Genomic DNA, 18,581 nt, shown 5'->3' on the forward strand with positions numbered 1-18,581 from the left:
CTGTAGCTTTGAACAGTCACTAAACGAACGGTTGTAAGTCAAGGACTATCTAACTCACTTTCCTATTTATTTTCTAGGAGCCTATTTCATCTAATCTATTTGTCCTGTTCTGGGATAGGCTCAGCTTTATACATTATGCTACACCATAAAATGATTAGGTGTAACTTTGTATGTAGTAATATCTCAGCTATTCTGATTTGAAATTATGATTTGCAGCTTAAAGTGTGGCTTGAACATAGCCATTATGGCTAATACAATGAGTCATGATTTTTTTAAAAAATATGTTTTAATACTTGGTGTAAAATCAACCAATGCCCATTTGAAGAACACAGTAGCTTTTTTAATTTATTAATTTATATGTCACCATCTCATTATCAAAAAACTCTGGGTGGCTTACAATGCCATAAATAACAAAATAAGTAGCAAGGTGTAACCTTAATGCTAATGTCAGTCTTCTGAAACACAATAAGATAAGCTAATTCTACTTTATTGTAAGCCTAGATCAGGGGTGGGCAACCTTGGCTCTTTTATGACTCGTGGACTTCAACTCCCAGGATTTCTGAGCTATCCACACTGAGGGGAAAAGGAGATGTTTCCATGCTGAGCCATGCTGGCTCAGGAATTCTGGGAGTTGAAGTCCACGAGTCATAAAAGAGCCAAGGTTGCCTACCCCTGGCCTAGATTAACAGAATTGTGCAAGTCTGAAGATACACATTTCCTGCTGACGCTTTGAACTACCTGATCAATTAGGGCAAGTCCTTCCTATTTTCTTCCTCCTATCTGTTAACCCACTGGGGCTCCTCCCCTTTTCTGATAATTTCTTAGCATCTCTTTCCTTCATCCTTCAGTAATTCTCACATACCATTACATCTAATCCAAACCCAATAGCTGCCAATTTGTTAGGGTTAATTGCTTAACCACTCTGTGACAGAAAAGCCAGATTCACACATGTGATTGCTTTAGACCAGGGGTAGGCAACCTTGGCTTTTTTATGACTCATGGACTTCAACTCCCAGAATTCCTTGAAGTCCATGAGTCATAAAAGAGCCGAGGTTGCCTACCCCTGCTTTAGACCATGGGTGTCTAACTCACCATGTCACATGACGTGTTGCGACATATCGTGACTTTTTGCATTGCCGGCAATGGGCTGGGCGTGGCTTCGGTATGATAAACCAGCACGTGGGCTGGCAGTTCGACACCCCTGCGTTAGACTGTTGTATGTACCAAGCCATTTTGATTTTATAGTTTATGTCTTCCATGCTAATAAATATAATTATGATTTAACTGAAAAGTTTGGCGTCATGGCCCAGGTATTTTCTTTCTTCAAAACTAGATATATCTAGCACCACATGAGTAAAGACAAAAAGTAGCTTGATAGCTCAGCTAGATTGGATGAACTGCTAAGTCAAGAGGTACCTTACTGATTTTTCATAACTATTGTCTGAGGTTGGCTCCCAGGCCATTGCTAGTTGTCCTTTATTATACCTTTTATTCAGATTTGGGGGGAGATTTGAGGGGCTGCCAAAAGAAGTGGGAGGATCAATCTATTCTCCAAAGGATCTGAAGTCAATGCATGAAACTAATCAAGGAGAGAACCAACCTAGAAATAAGGGAATAATAAGTAAGTTTCCTGATAGTTAAAATAATTAATCAGTGGAACAGCTTGCCTTCAGAAGATGTGGATGCTCCATCATTGGAGGTTTTAAAGAAGAGATAGGACACTAATTTGTCTGAAATATTATAGGGTCTCCTCCTTGAGCAGGGGGTTGAACTAGAAGACCTCCAAGGTCCCTTCCAACTCTGTTATTATGTTACATAATTTGTTGTTCCTCTTTCTCATTTTCAAATTTAATTGGCTGCCAACCCTGGGTCACAACTGCTTTCTCTGAACTTTCTACTCCCTGAGTTTCTAGAGCAGGGGTAGGCAACCTTGGCTCCTTTATGACTTGTGACTTCAACTCCCAGAATTCCTGAGCCAGCATGGCTCAGCTTGGAAACTCTCCCTTTCTCCTCAGCATGGCTGGCTCAGGAATTCTGGGAGTTGAAGTCCACGAGTCATAAAAGAGCCAATGTTGCCTACCTCTGTTCTAGAGTGATTATTCTAGAAATAGGCCACTGGACTATTTTGGACCTTACTATCTGTCTATCATTTTTAGCACCCACTAAATTAAGCCAACTTGATTTCCACCTGTATGATAAAAATAAGTTGCTTAAATGAATAAGTTGATCTTGTCTAGTATTACTAAAGACCACAGAGTCTTTTGTAACTATATCTAGAGACCTCAGGTATACAGAAAAAAGGTTTGTCCTTGAAGTATGGCAAGTCACTGTTCTTTCTACTGGGTCTTCGAGATATAATTAAACTAGTTCCAGCCAAATGTTTTATTGTTTTCCTTGTTATCACACAACACCAAATCCATTTATATATTGCAATATAGACTTGTTGGTTCCAAATGAAAATAGATTTGTAGTGCACCAGACCAGCACTCCTGTTATGGTTCATTTCATTTTAATTTTACCCTATGCTAATTATGTACACTACCGATATTATTTTTTTTAACCACAGTGATCCAAATCCAGATATAGTCATGCACATCAAGGTTGATATAACTAGTAATACAGATACATGGCTATCTTAGTGGGTTGGAGATAAATAGATGGACAGATGTCATTGTGCAAATATTAACAATTGTAACTGATAGATAGAATATTAAGCCTTAAGAAACTGTAAGAAGAAATTACTATTAGGATAGTGAGAGACAGAACTGTTAAAACAATAGCACCGCTTTGGCTGCTGTCTTAAATAATCAAATCTTGATGTTCTTTCTGTTTTTAAGTATATTTGCTTTTCTGAATTATTATTAGTACTATCCTAAAATCCAGGTTTCTCATTATATCACAAAGCGATTTCAGTAATTGTTCAAGAACTGATAGATGATAAATTTGTTATAGAACAAAATAGGTGCATGTAGTGTGAAGTCATTTTTTGAATGTGGTGCTGATGCTTCCTAACTAATGGTTGCAGGAACACCCTTTACATATTTTTTTCTATGTAGTATACAATTCCATTCAGGAGAAGTCTACTACGCATAACTCTTGACAACAGCTTTTTACTTGGAAGTAATTATTGTGATCATCCATGGCCGGGTGTCAAATCTGAGAAATGGTAGCTGCAGTGCTATGATTCAGCATACAATATGTACAAAAAGGATAGAGTCTGGATTATTACACGGCACTGTTATGTTTTGGTTAGCCACCCAGATTTAGGTGGGTATGCAAATAAACAAACAAGACAGTCAAGACTCTAATGTCTAGATACCACTGCTACTGACTGGAACTACAGGTAGTCTTTGACTTACAACAGTTCACTTAGTGCTGGTTTGAGGCTACAACAGTACTGTAACCTATGACCATTTTTCACACTTATGACCATTGCAGCATCCCCCTGATCATGTGATCAAAATTTGGATGCTTGGGAACTGACATTTATGATTGTCGTGGTGTCCCAGGATCACATGATCCCCTTTTGAAACTTTCTGACAAGCCAAGTCAATGGGAAGCCAGATTCACTTAACAATCATGTTACTAATTTAACAACTCCAGTGATTTGCTTAACAAATGTGGCAAGAAAAATCGTAAAATGGGGCAAAGCTCACTTAACAAATTTCTCACTTAGCAAGATAAAGTTTGGGCTCAATTTTGGTTGTAAGCTGAGGACTACCTGTATTCTTGCAGCTAGGTATGGAGCCAATCAAAAATATCACTCCAATGTATGAAACAGGAAAAGATCATAATCAAGGCAATGTTTTCCAATCTCATCAACTTTTAACATGCATGGACTTCATCTCCCAGAATTCTTCAGCCAACATGCTGCCTGAAGAATTCTGGAAGTTGAAGCCCATACATCAGGGGTGTCAAACTGCTGGTCCACGGGCTGGATGTGTCAGGCCGAAACCATGCCCACCCATTGCTGGCAATGGAAAAAAAGTCGCGATACGTCGCAATACATCACATGACATTGCATGACACCCCTGCCATACATCTTCAAGTTGCTAAGGTTGAAAAACACTGATCAATGGTATAGAAGGCCACTGAACAGCTAAAGAAGAATTGTGTTTAACCTTCTCCAACAAAAGGTAACCTTGTCAGGCTAAGGTTATTGTAAGCTAAACTGGGTCTAATGGACCCAAATCAAAATGGTGGTAGAAATATAAAAGTTTTGGGGAGGGGAGAGATGAAGATGATAATTATAAATGAGATTTTAAAACTAAATATAAACATGAGTCAATTATATGAGCATGATTGTAGGATGATTAAATTAAGTAAAAGATCTTGCTCTTAAAAGTCAGAAATCAATTTTGAACATATTTAAAAACAAAATATGTTGTTTGTTTACACAGAACCTAGACAGTTGTAAATTTGAAATGAACTGGGCATGAATATTTTGGATATTTATTATTTATTATTATTATAAGTCCTATAAAGTGCAGGCTTTCAAAAATCCAGTTACTGTATTAGTTGAATTGGAATATACAGAAATCATGCAACTGTGTACTAAAATGTTGTAGTTTGTGTTAGAATTTCTTTTATATTGATTATACTATATTTACCAATGTCATTAATTTTTAACATTGGTACAATACATTGTGTGGATAAAAAGAGTCTATGAAAGACAGAAATCTCAAAAATGAGTAGAACATAATATATTTTTCCTAACTGCCTGATAATTTTATTTATCTCTTCCGTGTCTTTAAATATACTGTGAGACAAGAGGATTATGTCCCATCCATTAGTACAAAGTAAAACCCTATTTTCATTCTTGTGCTAATATCAAATAAAATACTTTTGATTTACATGAATTTTTCTATGGATTGAACTATGAAGTCTGTTAGTGTTCCTGCAATTGTTAGGGAAACATACAGCCACAAAGAAAACTATGTTATATTTTGTAATTTTTCTGCTACTGTATACACAATGTTTCATATTTCTATTACATATAATATTTCCACAATAACAACAACAGGCAAGTTAAAATAACCACATTTGAAAGGTGAAGTATTATCCTTTATATTGCACCTGGCATAAGAAAGCTAAGAAAAGACTATTCCATTCTGTCACTGAATTTTCAAAAGACAAATTCAACAATACCAGAAGTTTAATTTTTTAATATTATAGGAATGTTATACTGTATTTATATTATATACATTCTGGAATAAAAGGAAAAACATTAACATGTGCCAGAAAATTAACATTCCCTATATAATTTAAACAAATATTTTTGAACGTATTATTTAAAGTATCTTAACCATTTATAATAACAATATTAATAATAAATGAACTTTATACATTTATTGTACTATATTAATTTCAGAAAGCCTTTCAGCAAGGACCCCTTATTTTTTTATTTTTTTTTCTGATAAAAAGGCATCTGTCATTGGATTGACTTACTATAATCTTAGTGGCTGATCTCAAGACTCTAGAATAACCTCTGTTGAGAGATTTGCTCTCTGCTTCTGTCCACCATTGAAAGCTACCATATGGTTTGAAAGCTGTTCTAGGAACCAACTGAGTTTAAAAATGAGTACAAAAAGAAAAAAAATCTTCAAATACTTGGCATACTGCTTTCGTTTACTCCCAAAGAAACAATTGAAAAGGTTCAAATCTGTAAATACCTGAGGCATAAGGTATAAGACATTATATTTGGAAAATGTGCTTCTTATAGTATGAATTTCTTGCATCAGCAATATCATCAGAGAAGGTGATATGATATTAAGACATCTCAATGGCATGGTTATATAATTTCAAATGGACCAGTATGTCACATACATCATGTCTGTAAGTAAAGTGCCAAAAATGTGTTATATGGACTGAACTTTAATAGCCAACCTAATTTTTCATTTAGTTATCTGAACATTTTTTAAATGAAGACTTTAAACTTAAACTATTTTGAAAATCATGTATATATCTGTTAATTAAATTTATAAAAACGGTATGCTTTCATTTATAGTTTGCCAGGAAGAAAAAAATCCAATTAGACAGCAGGAAACTGCCCATGTGATTTCAGAATGCATATAGATGCATCTATTAAAAATGTATAACCATAAGCTTGCTAATAACCTTCAAGTTAAACACACCTTCCAAAGCATAAAAACTGAGTAATAAATAAATCTGGTGAAAAACAGAACTGGTTCATGAATATTAACAATGGAGCAACAGCTTTTAGACAGACTATACACAACAAATAATTTCAGTATTTGAAATTTCCATAGTATGAGCTACCAATTCTAGATTCTAGTCTAACTAATGACTAGAATGATACTAAAATGACCACCTTCCAATTTACACAATACTGTAGGCTGGGCAAGAAATATTTTAAATGAAATGAAATAATAAAAGAAGCTTCTCGCAGCTTATCAGCTACCCCTAAAGTTCACCTATAGCTCTTCTGTGCCACGTTACAGAATGGAAAAATCTGAAACCTGGATGTTGTCATAAACCACTTAGAAACCTAAAACTTTTCAGATGCAGAGAAGATGCCATAAGCCATCTTCTAAATCCACCTTTGCATGAAGAGCAAACAAGCAAAGTAATAAATCTCTTTATGCCTTTTCTTGTTGTTTTATCTATACAATACTGGGATTCTATATTTTTGAAGAGACCTGACTTTTTTAACTGGGAAGTGCACTTAGATTATTTGAAGCTCTAAACAAATAGTGAAGTTTATGGGCAGAAGTAAAGATACAGAAATAATAATAAGAAGCATCTTTCAACATCTGTGAGTGCATCTTCTAAGGATGATTTCACAAAAGTTATGTGTCCCTTTGATTTCCTTTTGTCTCTTTCCTTGTGATGCCATCATTGGTGGACAAATAATATTCAAACCTACAGTAAAGCACAAGTCTAATCAATACTTAATACTGTAAGACTTGAATATAAAATATATATTTTTAATTCTATTATTACATGTAGAATGTTCACATACTTGGTTACTGTATTTTTGCTTTACATCCGCATATGGCATATAGCCCGGTTTAGGTGCATTAGTTAAACACTGACGTGATCCCAAGAATTACAATGCCATTCCTGAAAAGTAACTTTTCGGTGCAGCTGGGCAACGTAACACTTCTTTTGCAAAGTTGTTCCAAACAGGTTAAGCGATTGCAAGGGCAAGTACCAATTCTTAAGTGGTCCCTTTGATGTAGGTGTGGCTTATTCGTATATTAACATATTTGGCACGCTAAACATCGAGGAATGTATTTCTGGGTAAATAACGTGAAGATGAGACTCCAAAAATATTTTTTTAGCAGTTTTGGCTCTGCACCGTGAATGCCAGTGCTGCGTTGGTTTAGCGCGCACGTTAGTATATAGGCTTGTTGGTTGGCTGGTTTTTTTTTTTTAATAGCTCTCCCTCTTTCTATTTCTGTATTAACAACAGTTGCACGTGAACGCTAAGCACAGGCTCGTAGACACTTTTTAATCTCCCTTTCTTCTCCCCCCTCCAATCTATTTCTGGGTAGTTTTCCAGTATAACTATTTGCAGGCGTGCATTTCTTTGCCGCACAGAGTTTATATGTGCTTTCTCGTATTGCAATCGTTTTGTGGCTCTGGGTAAGCCTCCCGGAGGAAAGGGCGCACTGACGACATCTTGCCCGCCGAGCTGCAGCTGGGGCACGACCCCGGGAAAGCTCTTATTTCCCAAACTCTCAATCTGACCCGCTGGGGAGCAGCCCGGGGCCCGCCGGGGGCTCGCGGACCAAACTCATGCCCGCCGCCTCCCCTCGCCAAGCCCCTCCTCCCCTCGCTCGCCCCTTCGCCATTCCTCCCCGCTCCAGCCGCCCTGGCAGAGCCCCCCGCGGCTGTGAGGCGCGGCTGCTGGCACCCGCCAACTCCAGGAGCGCCAAGCAGCGCGCCTCGGATTGGCAGTTCCTGAGCCCGGCCCGAGGACTTCCTCGGGGCAGCCGCCTCCCCCTGCGGGAGTCGGGATGCTGCACTAGATAGGCCTGGGCTCCGCTCCGGCGGGGCGCGCTTCGGAGGTTCCTCTCGCACGCCCCGACCCCACTCCAAGGCTGGCTCGCCCGGTCCGTGCGCGGGAAGCGCGGCTCGGGGAAAGGCAGCGGCTCCGGGAAAGGCACGACGGAGCAGGAGGGAGCCCGCAAGGAAAAGAGCGACAAAGCGCACTTCCTCCCCCCTTCCTTTGCCTCCCCTGCCTTTTTCTCCTCGCCCTCCGGCTGCTCTCCCTTCCCCCTCCCTCCTCCCCCACTTTTTTCCGCTCTTCTCTTCACTCTCAAACTCCCCCCTCCTCTCTTTTTTACACATACACACACCACGCGCACCCTCGCCTTCTCCCGGTTCTGTCTTTCCCCCCCCCCCCATATGCGCGCGCGCGCGCGCGCTCTCACACCCGCGCGCCCTCCTGAGCCGAGCCGAGCCTTTCCTCGGCTCCTTCTGTTCCTGTCATCTCCCTTCAGCTCCTGCCGAGGCGCCCGGCGCGCTCGTTCGCCTGCCCGTCTCCCTCCTTCTGCGCTCTTTCTCTTTTCCCCCGTCTCTTTGCCTTTCTCCTCCGCTCCCCCTCCCCGCCTCCGTCGCGCACCTACTTACCTTGCACCCCCGTTCACACCCTCAGTTACACCTGAACACCCGGACGGGCGACGGCGGCGACACTAGCAGCACCGGCGGCGAGCAGCATGTCCCGAAGGAAACAGAGCAAACCCCGGCAGATTAAACGTAAGTTTTCCAAGAGCGGAGAAAAGGGGGCTGTGGGGAGGGGGCTGTTTCCCAAGGGTGCTTTTCTGGATCTTTTCGCTTTCTGAGGCTTGGCTAAAAATAACAAGGGGGGGGGGGGAGAAGAAGGCGAGTGGAGAGAGAGCCGCTGAAGTGCGAGCGCCCCGAATCGAGTTTGGAAGGGGCTGTTTGTTTTTGGAGAGCTGGGCTTGGACATGCACCTCGCTTTTCTCCTCCTTTTTCTTTAAAGATCTTTTGTTTTGAAGGGTTCCTAGACATCGGGTGATGCATTTGGGAAAGTTAGCATTAAACTCTTAGGAATGGCTGGCTGGCTGGCTGGGGAGGGGTAAATGGGTTTTTACGCTCAGAGAACTTTCTCTTTTCTGGGAAGCGTGCGGCTGAAGGTATTTTTGCCAACAGCAGTCCCGGGGAACAGAGGAGACGGGTGGTGGGCGAGAAAAGAAAGAATTGCCCTGGAAAGCAGCCCAGAGAGCCAGCTGAGCGCGTGCAGAGTGCCATTCCTCTCTCTCCCCCCCCCGCAGCGAGTTCCTGCAATCAGGCCAAAGACACGCATGCTATTCTTGGGGTATGGGGTGGGGTGGGGTGGGGGGAAAGAAGGTGGCACCACACAGCAGCAGTGGCCGGACTTTTTTGGGGGGGGGAACCAAGTGCCCACCTCCCAAAACTGTTCCTTTGCCGGGAAGCGAGGCTCCTTTGCAAACTTATTCCAGCGAATTCCCGTCGCTCGCAAGCAGTGGCGCGCGTGGAGGTAATTTAGCAAACGCCCACTCGTTATTTTATTAGGATAAAAGTGGAGGTGGAGCAGGTGAATGAGAATCAGTCTCTTTGGCATCCTTTCCCTTCTCGCTTTCCTCGCCCCAGCCTGGGACAAACTTGGGGATAGTCCCTATGATGTCAACTTCCTAAACTTTTCTGAGCGCTGAGATTCCTTTTTGTTTTGTTTTGGGCTTGGTCTCGCTTCAAGTAACCGGAATTAACACTACGTGTTTACAAAAAGAAAAAAAAATGCCTAAAGAAAAAAAAAGCAGTGGCCAAAAATCTTTTGAGTATACGAACCTCTCACCCCAGACGCCTTTCAAAGATAGTGTCACGTGACCTAACCCATTCTTTCTCTTGCTTTCTGGTTTTAAAAAGCATATAGAATCGGGTTTTTTTTAAAATTGCCTCGGAATATAAATTAAAGAAATTTGGCGATAAGGATAAGACTTCTCAAGGATCAAACCGTCCCAGAAAAATCTGGATTAATGTCATAAAAAGAACGATGCTTCTCAGAGTAACTTTCTGATAGTCCCCCCCCCCTTTTTTTTTTTTTTTAGCAAATACCACTTCCATAGCCTTAAAACATTTTTGTAACTTTCACTTTGTTAAGGCTCCTTGCATTTTAGAAATAACTTCTGATCCTCTGCTTCATCTGTTCATTTAAGCAGTATACAGCCAGGAATGTTACTGACTGGATGTGCTTTCTACTGTACATTGTGAATGGTGGCTTGGTTGTTAATAAATAATTAACATTAATTGGTACAAAGACCATCTTAGTCTATTTTTTCATACTTTTTATCTCCCAGTTAAACAGTTAAATGTTCTTTATGCCCATCTTATAATGTCAGATAAAGGCTTTTGTACTAATTGAGGCTATTGAATAGTGTGATAGGTCCCAAGCCAGTTTCTGTGCCTCTTTTCCTTCCTAGTAAGATGTGTTAAATTAAAGGAAGCAAATCCACTGTTTATTTTTATTGACACATGTAAATATTTATGTGCATGCTTGTCTAGATGTAACACCCACGCTATGGGGTCATTAGGGCTGTGCAGTATACTTTGGCTAGCGTTAGAGTTTAACATTGTCGAGAACTTTGTGTGCTGTTTTCCACTACTCAGATTTACTCTCTTTAAAGATAACTAAAAAGATTTTCAGAGGAAGAGAAACTCTTTACTATGGAGAATCTGTAGGGGTTAGTAGGAGAGTGGGCTAAAAAGTCATTGTGGCTGAGATTGGACTCTGGGAATTTTTTTCTTCTTCAACTGTGTTGCCTGATCACATCTAAACTCTCACCATAACCATTTCTTGAATATATTTAAATATTTAGCCCATGTGCAATTCTCCAGAACTGTGAGGGAGAACGCACACCATCTCTCCTAGTGAAATAACCCCTAGTGTGACCACCACAGTTGACAGTTAAAATAATAGGAAAACTATTGAGGAGAGTAAAGCAGTACTTTTAAGTCTGAAATCTCAGTTTTCAAAGAAGTCTTGCTGATAAACCATGCACAATTTAGAAGCTGTATGACGAGGGGTAGGAGGAAGTCAGAAAAACTCCCAAGACAGTCAGTTCAAAGGACAAAAAGGTTATTGGGCACAATTTTCCCTCTTTTACTTCATACAGTTTTCTGCTATCTAAAATTGTGATTTATGCAGTATTTTAATATTTTGCTTATTCTTTCCCCTTGGGTGCTCTCTGGGCAGTGATAAAAAAGCAACGCTGAAAGAGCACCATTAATTTGCTCTGATGACTGGCCAGATAAGGATAGATAATGGGAAAGATAAGCGGAAAAGATATACCATCAGAAACCCGATTATTACCATTAAAATTCCAGCCCAGCAATCTGCAGAAGCCTGATAATTCCTTCTCCGTTTCCACCACTTTGGATGATAAGGCAAAAAATAGTCACTCAGGGCTCCTTGATTAGACTGCCTGGATTTCGTGATAATACAGTGATAAATTATGTATTTTGCCCCATGTTTTGTTCAAACATTCAGATTTCTCCCTTTTTTTCCAAGTCTATATTTTTGCCTTCCTAAAAAATAAAATAAAAGCCTTCTCTTGTAAGCTTTTATTGTAATCGTACTTTGATAAAAAGCAGTGATAGGAGAGGTGGTATTTTGTGTGGGAGACCCCCATATCAATGTTATCAGTCCATCTCACTGCACCAGCTGCTAGCTGTTGTTGTTTTTTTGCCTTATCATCTCCTGCCAATATGCCAATAAATTGTCCAGATTGTTCTCCATTTTGTGGCTGCTATGCAAAATTTATGACAGAAATGATATTTTTTTAGAGCAAGTGCATTTCTTTATATTAGAAGGGATGGCTATGTAGTTTCATTATTGTTATTTCTTGTTGCAGTTGTCTGGGATCTGATATTTTATGAGCAGTATTATTCCAATTTCATTCACACTTACTGAAGCCTGGGGAGAAGAAAATGAGTTGATTATTTGGTCTGATTATTTATTTTGAGAATAAAATATTGCCAAACTAATTGCTTAAAGAAAAGCTTGTAAAACATTGTAATTGAATACCAGCAAAGCGGTCAAGAAATTTATTTGAAAAGATTATCAAAAGAGATCCAAATTGAACTTTTGATTGCTTTGTTATATTTATAAAAATGTACTGTATTTTTAGTTAAAATTAGACAGGGGGGAGGATAACAAATAATTTTCAAATTATGCCTAAAGAGAATCTGGAAATTAAGTATATTACATAAATAAATTAAATCTTATTCATGTTAGGACAAATGTTTTTAAAACTTTATGTTCCAAGCTTTCATAAAAAGTTTCTATTAATATATAATATTTAATTTTTTTGTCTATCAATCTTTTGAGTTCATGCATTTTCATACATTTCCATCATGAACTAGGAGATAGCTATGGTGTTAAGAAGTTTTCTCTTAGATAGAGTAATAGTTTAAAATATAATAAACTTAGCTTATTTAACATAAGAGTAGGGAAATACATCAGTAGTCTTTATTAACATTTTTACCCAGGTACCTTTTTTTTAGATATAAAACTATCTCTGTCTAGATAATTTTGCTTATGTCAAATCCTTTTGCAGAAGACCTGTATTTTAAAGCCAGTTTGTATTCTATTATAGTAATTCATTAGTCGATACAGTTAATTCATATGGAAAAATAGAATAGAAAATATTTCTTTATTTTGGAAGCTCAAGTATGGCAGCTTACTAACACACTTCATTTCACCTGCCATTAACTCTTACAAGTGCTTAAAGCTGAACAATTGATTAGTGTTTATTTAGTAACATTATTTCGACCACAGCGATAACTAGGATTTTGTGGCTACAAAGTTGTATTGTCCACTGTTTCCATTTTGGTTTTACTGTATGTTCTTGCATTCTACTGGATATATACATATATAGAGAGAAAGATCTTATATGTATAGCTTAGATTGGTGCTATCTATACCAAAGAAATGAAATAATATTTTATATTTATAGCTTTGGCAATAGGAGACCTCATTTTCTTTGATCTAATATTATTAAGTAATTGTGTGAACAACTTTTCAGAAGGTGACAAGAGTTCAGTTAATGAATATTTTGGAAATATCCAGGTGGATGTTGACTAGAAAAAGGAAATATCCACAAATATTTTCTGTTTTAAGTCTATTAAAAAAAGTTTCCTGAAATAGAATGCATGTATTTATATGTGTTAAAGTTCATTACCCCTATGAACATATTTAAATTTAGAAGTGGAGAACTTTGGAGGATAATCTTCAAGGAATAAAGCCATTTTAATCAGTTAATTAAGTGTATATTCTCCTTTACATTAGATTGTATACTATTTAAAGCAACAAAGTTGGAATATTCTGTTTAAGCAAAACAGACCAGTAACAGACCAGCATCCCACATTGCTTGGATATGAACTGTGCATCATTTTATTTGCCTTGGGGAACCAAATATTATTTTTGTGAAAGTAAGTAGTGTTTTTCACTGTGAATCATATAGAGGAGTATTCTAATTTTCAGAGGAGTATTCTAATGTTAATTCATATTATTCATATTATTCATATTATCATTAGAAGTAGCACCACATGATGAGATTCTTACAGGTCTCTAGGTAATGAAATGAAAATCATTTATTTGTAGTGCCAATTATTTTACCTTTATGAATTATAGTAATAAACATTGCAGTTAGAATGTTAATAATAAAATGTATATGAACTAATATGTTAAAGAACTAAGACCTGAACAGTTGATTAGAAAAATATTCTAGCAAAGTATATTACATACAAACCAGTGAAAATGTAGAATAGTATCAGAATGTCTCCCACCTTATCTTCAATGTACTAAATGAAAATTTAAAGGTTTTTTTTTTTTTTCACTTCACAAATGTTTTTTCAGATGCATTGTGTTTTCCAAACTCTGACTTAAGTAACTTTGGCTTTTTATACTGGAAGAAGCTACTGTATTATGTTCTAGAAGGTCACTGAAATCAGTTCTGATATGTACATTTATTAATAAATATAGAATAGGAAATTTAGAACAATGTTTAATTTACAAAACCACTAATAAACAAGAACCATATAATGCTTTTCCACCAAGAAAAATAAATCTAGCATTTTTATTGGATAATAATCATTTGGGAAACTCATTTATGTAAGTTACATGGAGATTTTATTTTTGTCCATAGCTTTCCGTAAACTAGAGTCAGATTTGTATGACAAATTATGTCTTTCTGGAGAGTTGGCAATGCATTTTAAGAAAATAATTAAGCATAATAATGAAGCTCCTTCCTTCCTTCCTTCCTTCCTTCCTTCCTTCCTTCCTTCCTTCCTTCCTTCCTTCCTTCCTTCAGAAAAAGAATGAATTGGAGCATATAGACCTATTTTAAAGTTGAAATGCATTTTCCTTATGGTTCTAAAGAGAGATGCAATTAAATTAAAGTATTTGAATGGGAAAGTGCTATGCATGGAACAGAGACATGTTCTCTTTAAGGGTATTAGCATAAATCTGGCACATTTGTTTATGTTTCCAAATCAGTCACTGGTATCTCTGCCACAGGTAACAATTGACTTTTCAGGCTTCAAGTTAATAGCCTTGTCTCTTGCTTGTAAGGATCAATATTAGTATTAATTAATCACCATTATCAATCCTAGGATCTGGTTCTATTTGTTGTTACATCAGCAAATATCAATATAGAAAGTAGACTCTCTGATTGTCATGGCAACTTCATCTCTTGGGTCAAAGAAAGTTTATCTTATCTGTTCATGGAGAGTGGCAAACTGTTTAGGGATCTAGTTTGAACTCTAAGAACATTGATTTAGTTTTTGTTTGTGAATTGATGCTGAATTTCAATCACAAGGGATGGGGAAGATTTAAATATTAACGCCTAGAGGTATGTCCAGGAAGGTGGTATGCTATTACTGTCAGATTGCCTTTCTGAAATGACACAAAGAGAGGGAATGAGAGGTGTGTCATTTGGATTATTTCAAGCTCAGTAATTTGTACATTTAGCAAACATGTCTAGAATGAAAGTGAGTTAATTTTCTTGCTTGTATAGGATAATATATTTTATCTTCAAAGGCCTGAGAGATTGGTATTGGTTGTGAAGCAAAGATCAGCACAGAGCTGCTTTTGTTCAATGGAATGGAGAAGTATTTCATTGCTTGGAGTCCTTTATTTTTTAAAGAAAATACCTCCATCATTTCAGTTTATATCTCTCTAATAATGACTCCCAAGGAGGAACCAAAAGTAATCTGAATAATTTGTTAGATGCATCTTTGGAAATTGCTGAACTGATAAATATGATTTCCTGAGCCTGCAAAATGAAGTATGAATTCCAGTTTGCTGTTATTCACCATAATAAAATATTGATGTTGAAAATCTCTCAAGAGTAATTGGTTCTGTGCCACTCTTTCTTGAAATATTGACATACAAACACATCACTTTGTTGAAATCCAGAACTCAACATAGAGGATTTTCAAAACCTCATCCTATCTTAAAATGAACAATATTTTCAAACATATTATTGGGAATAATTGCCATGCTTAACTGTTAGTATGGTCCAATATTTGTAATATTTTAAAAAACACAATACACTTTATTATGGCTATTAATTCCATATTATAATTGAGTAATACAGTTTACCTATTTTACCTAACTCATTAATGCATAATATAGCATCTCAACTCCAAATCCATACTTTTAGGGACTACTGTATGTATATTAAATAAAATATCCATATAAGTATGCAGTAAGCAAAATATTTTTAGTGCCAAATGTCTCTGATCTTGGAATTGACATCTCTTTATTGATTACTTGGTGTGATCAAATGTCCTCAAAAGCTGTTGCCATTGTGACATGATAATAGATCTGTATGGTTGTCACTAATGTTTTCTCACTTTACAGTGATTAAGTCATGTTAAAAAGAAACATGATGTGCAATATAAGGTTTGAATAATTTGTAAGAAATTCCTTGCAGATCTGATTTTTAAAAATCAGCTAATAAAATGTTTTCTGTTAAGAAATATAAAATTAACAAAAATAACTCTCTATTTTTCCAAGATCCTTGTTACCACGTTTAGTGAGAAGTGAAGAACATGCATTGTTTTAGTTCTGAACATTTCCTTCTCTAAACCAGTTGGGAAATACAAAACAATTGCTACAGTTCTTCAAAATTAAACAAATATAGCATTTGCTACTAATTTTCTTTTCCTTCTACTTTGCAGTATACAGAATATTTCTGAGATAATATGTTTCTCTCAGGGTCATAAAAATAGAAATTTAATGATAATTGACTTTGGAAAAATGCTTCGGAAACCATTGGGAAAAAGTTGTGCTGTAACAGTTGGGGGTTGCTGAAATACCATGTGGTTTTCATGTTGACATAATGGAATCCACTAAGAAGAAAAAGCATGTCAGGCTGAAGATATTTAGAAGTAGGGAGGACAACAAAGACTGTGTGTGCTTATTAATTGACTACTGAAGTCAAAGTACTGGATTTTTTTTACCTTCTTTGCACCCATTGGTTGGTTGTAAGATATTCAGAATTGCACAAGTGTGTGTTAGTTAGCAACATGGACTTTTAAAAATTGCTGTTGATATTTGGAGTAAATGGTATTCTGAGTTTTTGGAGGCTGTGACGTTGGTTCTTCTGAATTGGTATTTGCATTTTATGTAGAAGAAAAGAAAAAAATTTTTGAAAATATTCTATTGGAACCAAATTCTTTATTATTTCTTATTCTTATAGCTTCCCTCTGCAACAACTATTTTAAAATAATTTATCATATTTTTCTTCCTAACTAAAATTTTGTGTTCTGAATGTCGCATTTACTCTTTTTGAAATACATTGTTTAGTGACTTTTATACATCTGATATTATTAGAGTTGCTTGCTTTTCTTATGTTTTTTGTTTACAAAAATAGATTAATTATAATGAAGATGCAGTTATATAAACTCAGTGTACTACTTTTGACAAGCAATTCTATTTCTAAAACATAAAAAGGGTATTATAAATAATAGTTTTTGAAGTATCAATATCATGTATAAATTATTTTCACTGTTATATTTTGCTGCAGTGTGGTTTTACTGTATTACTGTTACATATAATGTCTGAAATACTTTTTTAAAACTGTCTTAGAACCATTAAGTCAGTTAAAGGATTTAATTCTGGAAAGTTTAAAAAGATTTTTTTTTATACAATGTACACCTTACCTAAAAGAAATAATGGATCCATAATATTGGAAACATTTTTATGTGTGAAGCTATTTATGTTTTAAGCAGTTACTTTTGACTTACATTATGATTTTCTTCTTAAGTTTTTTGCTTTTATCATGGGCACAAAACATCCTTAACAAAATACCTGTATGCATGATTATTCAAATGTAAGGGTAATTGTGAAAAATTGAATTATAACTTGACAGTTAAGTCAAGTCAATCCTTAGTAGTCTCTCCATTGCCCCCCCCCATCCTATGTACAGTATGTGATTGTGCCGTAATTGATTTTAAACTATGAATATAGCTTCCTACTTCATAAAGAGAAAACATTAAGGTACATTTCTATATCCATTTTCAGACTTATTAATGATATCCATAGTTTTATGCTGCTGATTATAGCTGAACCAAAAATTAAACTCATGTTAACAATTTGCTTCATTCCATATATAATAGATACATGAACAAGAATTAATAATGAGAATACGTTACACAACTCTGATTTATAAATATACTCACCAACCTTTAAAACCTGTTTCTCTATTTTATATGGACAACTCGTAGATCACCATGCATAATGAATTAGAAACTTCCTTTGAATTGTGACTTGAAAAGTAGTCATGAGAGTACAATGCAAATTTGAATGCTTTATTTATAATTTAGTATAGTTTAGCCTAATTTAGTATCATTTGAAAGAGAGAGAGCCTCTAAAAGTTAATGTCTGAGTCCTTTAATAGTGGGCATCACAGACAAACAAATGCATATTTTGCCATCAAGTTCTTTTAAGCTTCTGAAGTCAGGCCTACAACTGGGTCAGATGATAAGATGAGCACAACAGCTAAAACGAAGAGCACCTCTGATAAAAACTGATTGATTGATGTCTGGCTTCCTCACCATTGCAAGCAGTTGACAGTTAGTTTGGGATCAGATGATTTGGCTTTTGCGATAGATGAAGGGGTCTGTTAGGTAAGTCTGAAGGACATATAGGACATTTCGGTGTTCGTCAGAAAATACTGGTTTCCCACAAGGTGGGGCACTGGGTTGCATATTTTTTAGCTTATGTCTTAACTTTCATGTTCAGTTAAATGTGTTACAAACATAAAATTAATATCCATTCTAAAATTAAGACAAATGAGAAATTGTGATATCAATATTTAAGAAGATACAAGATAAATTCAAATGTGGTATGCCAGAAGAGTGGTGTTTTAAGAGGGACATAGCTTGAGACAGAGTCATGTGTGAACAGCTAAGCAGTTATATAGGAGAAAATTATTTCATGCAAATAATATTTGCCCATTAATTTTACAAATATACAGTAACTACTTAAATGGATATTATCTCAGAGGGACCACTTACTATAATATTAACAGAGATTATATTTAAGTTGACAAGTTTTCTTTCAAA

General features: G+C 36.5%; 1 protein-coding gene and 1 long non-coding RNA gene across 2 annotated transcripts in view; one reads left to right on the top strand and one right to left on the bottom strand.

The window, feature by feature from the left end:
* Positions 1-8,712, bottom strand: part of LOC120301502 — a 35,062-nt gene extending 26,350 nt beyond the window's left edge. Inside the window, exon 1 of the long non-coding RNA XR_005554920.1 lies at positions 8,599-8,712. This is a non-coding gene — a long non-coding RNA (uncharacterized LOC120301502). The remainder of the gene's footprint in view (positions 1-8,598) is intronic.
* ZFPM2 (zinc finger protein, FOG family member 2) overlaps positions 8,395-18,581 on the top strand; it is a 342,462-nt gene continuing 332,275 nt past the window's right edge. The window contains exon 1 of the mRNA XM_039328889.1: positions 8,395-8,724. Coding sequence (XP_039184823.1) covers positions 8,685-8,724 — 40 coding nt within the window. The 5' untranslated portion in view covers positions 8,395-8,684. The remainder of the gene's footprint in view (positions 8,725-18,581) is intronic.

This window comes from Crotalus tigris, unplaced genomic scaffold (assembly GCF_016545835.1).
Source record: "Crotalus tigris isolate CLP2741 ecotype Arizona unplaced genomic scaffold, ASM1654583v1 scf7180000024384.25900115:4084858, whole genome shotgun sequence".
In the NCBI taxonomy this organism is placed as follows: domain Eukaryota; kingdom Metazoa; phylum Chordata; class Lepidosauria; order Squamata; family Viperidae; genus Crotalus; species Crotalus tigris.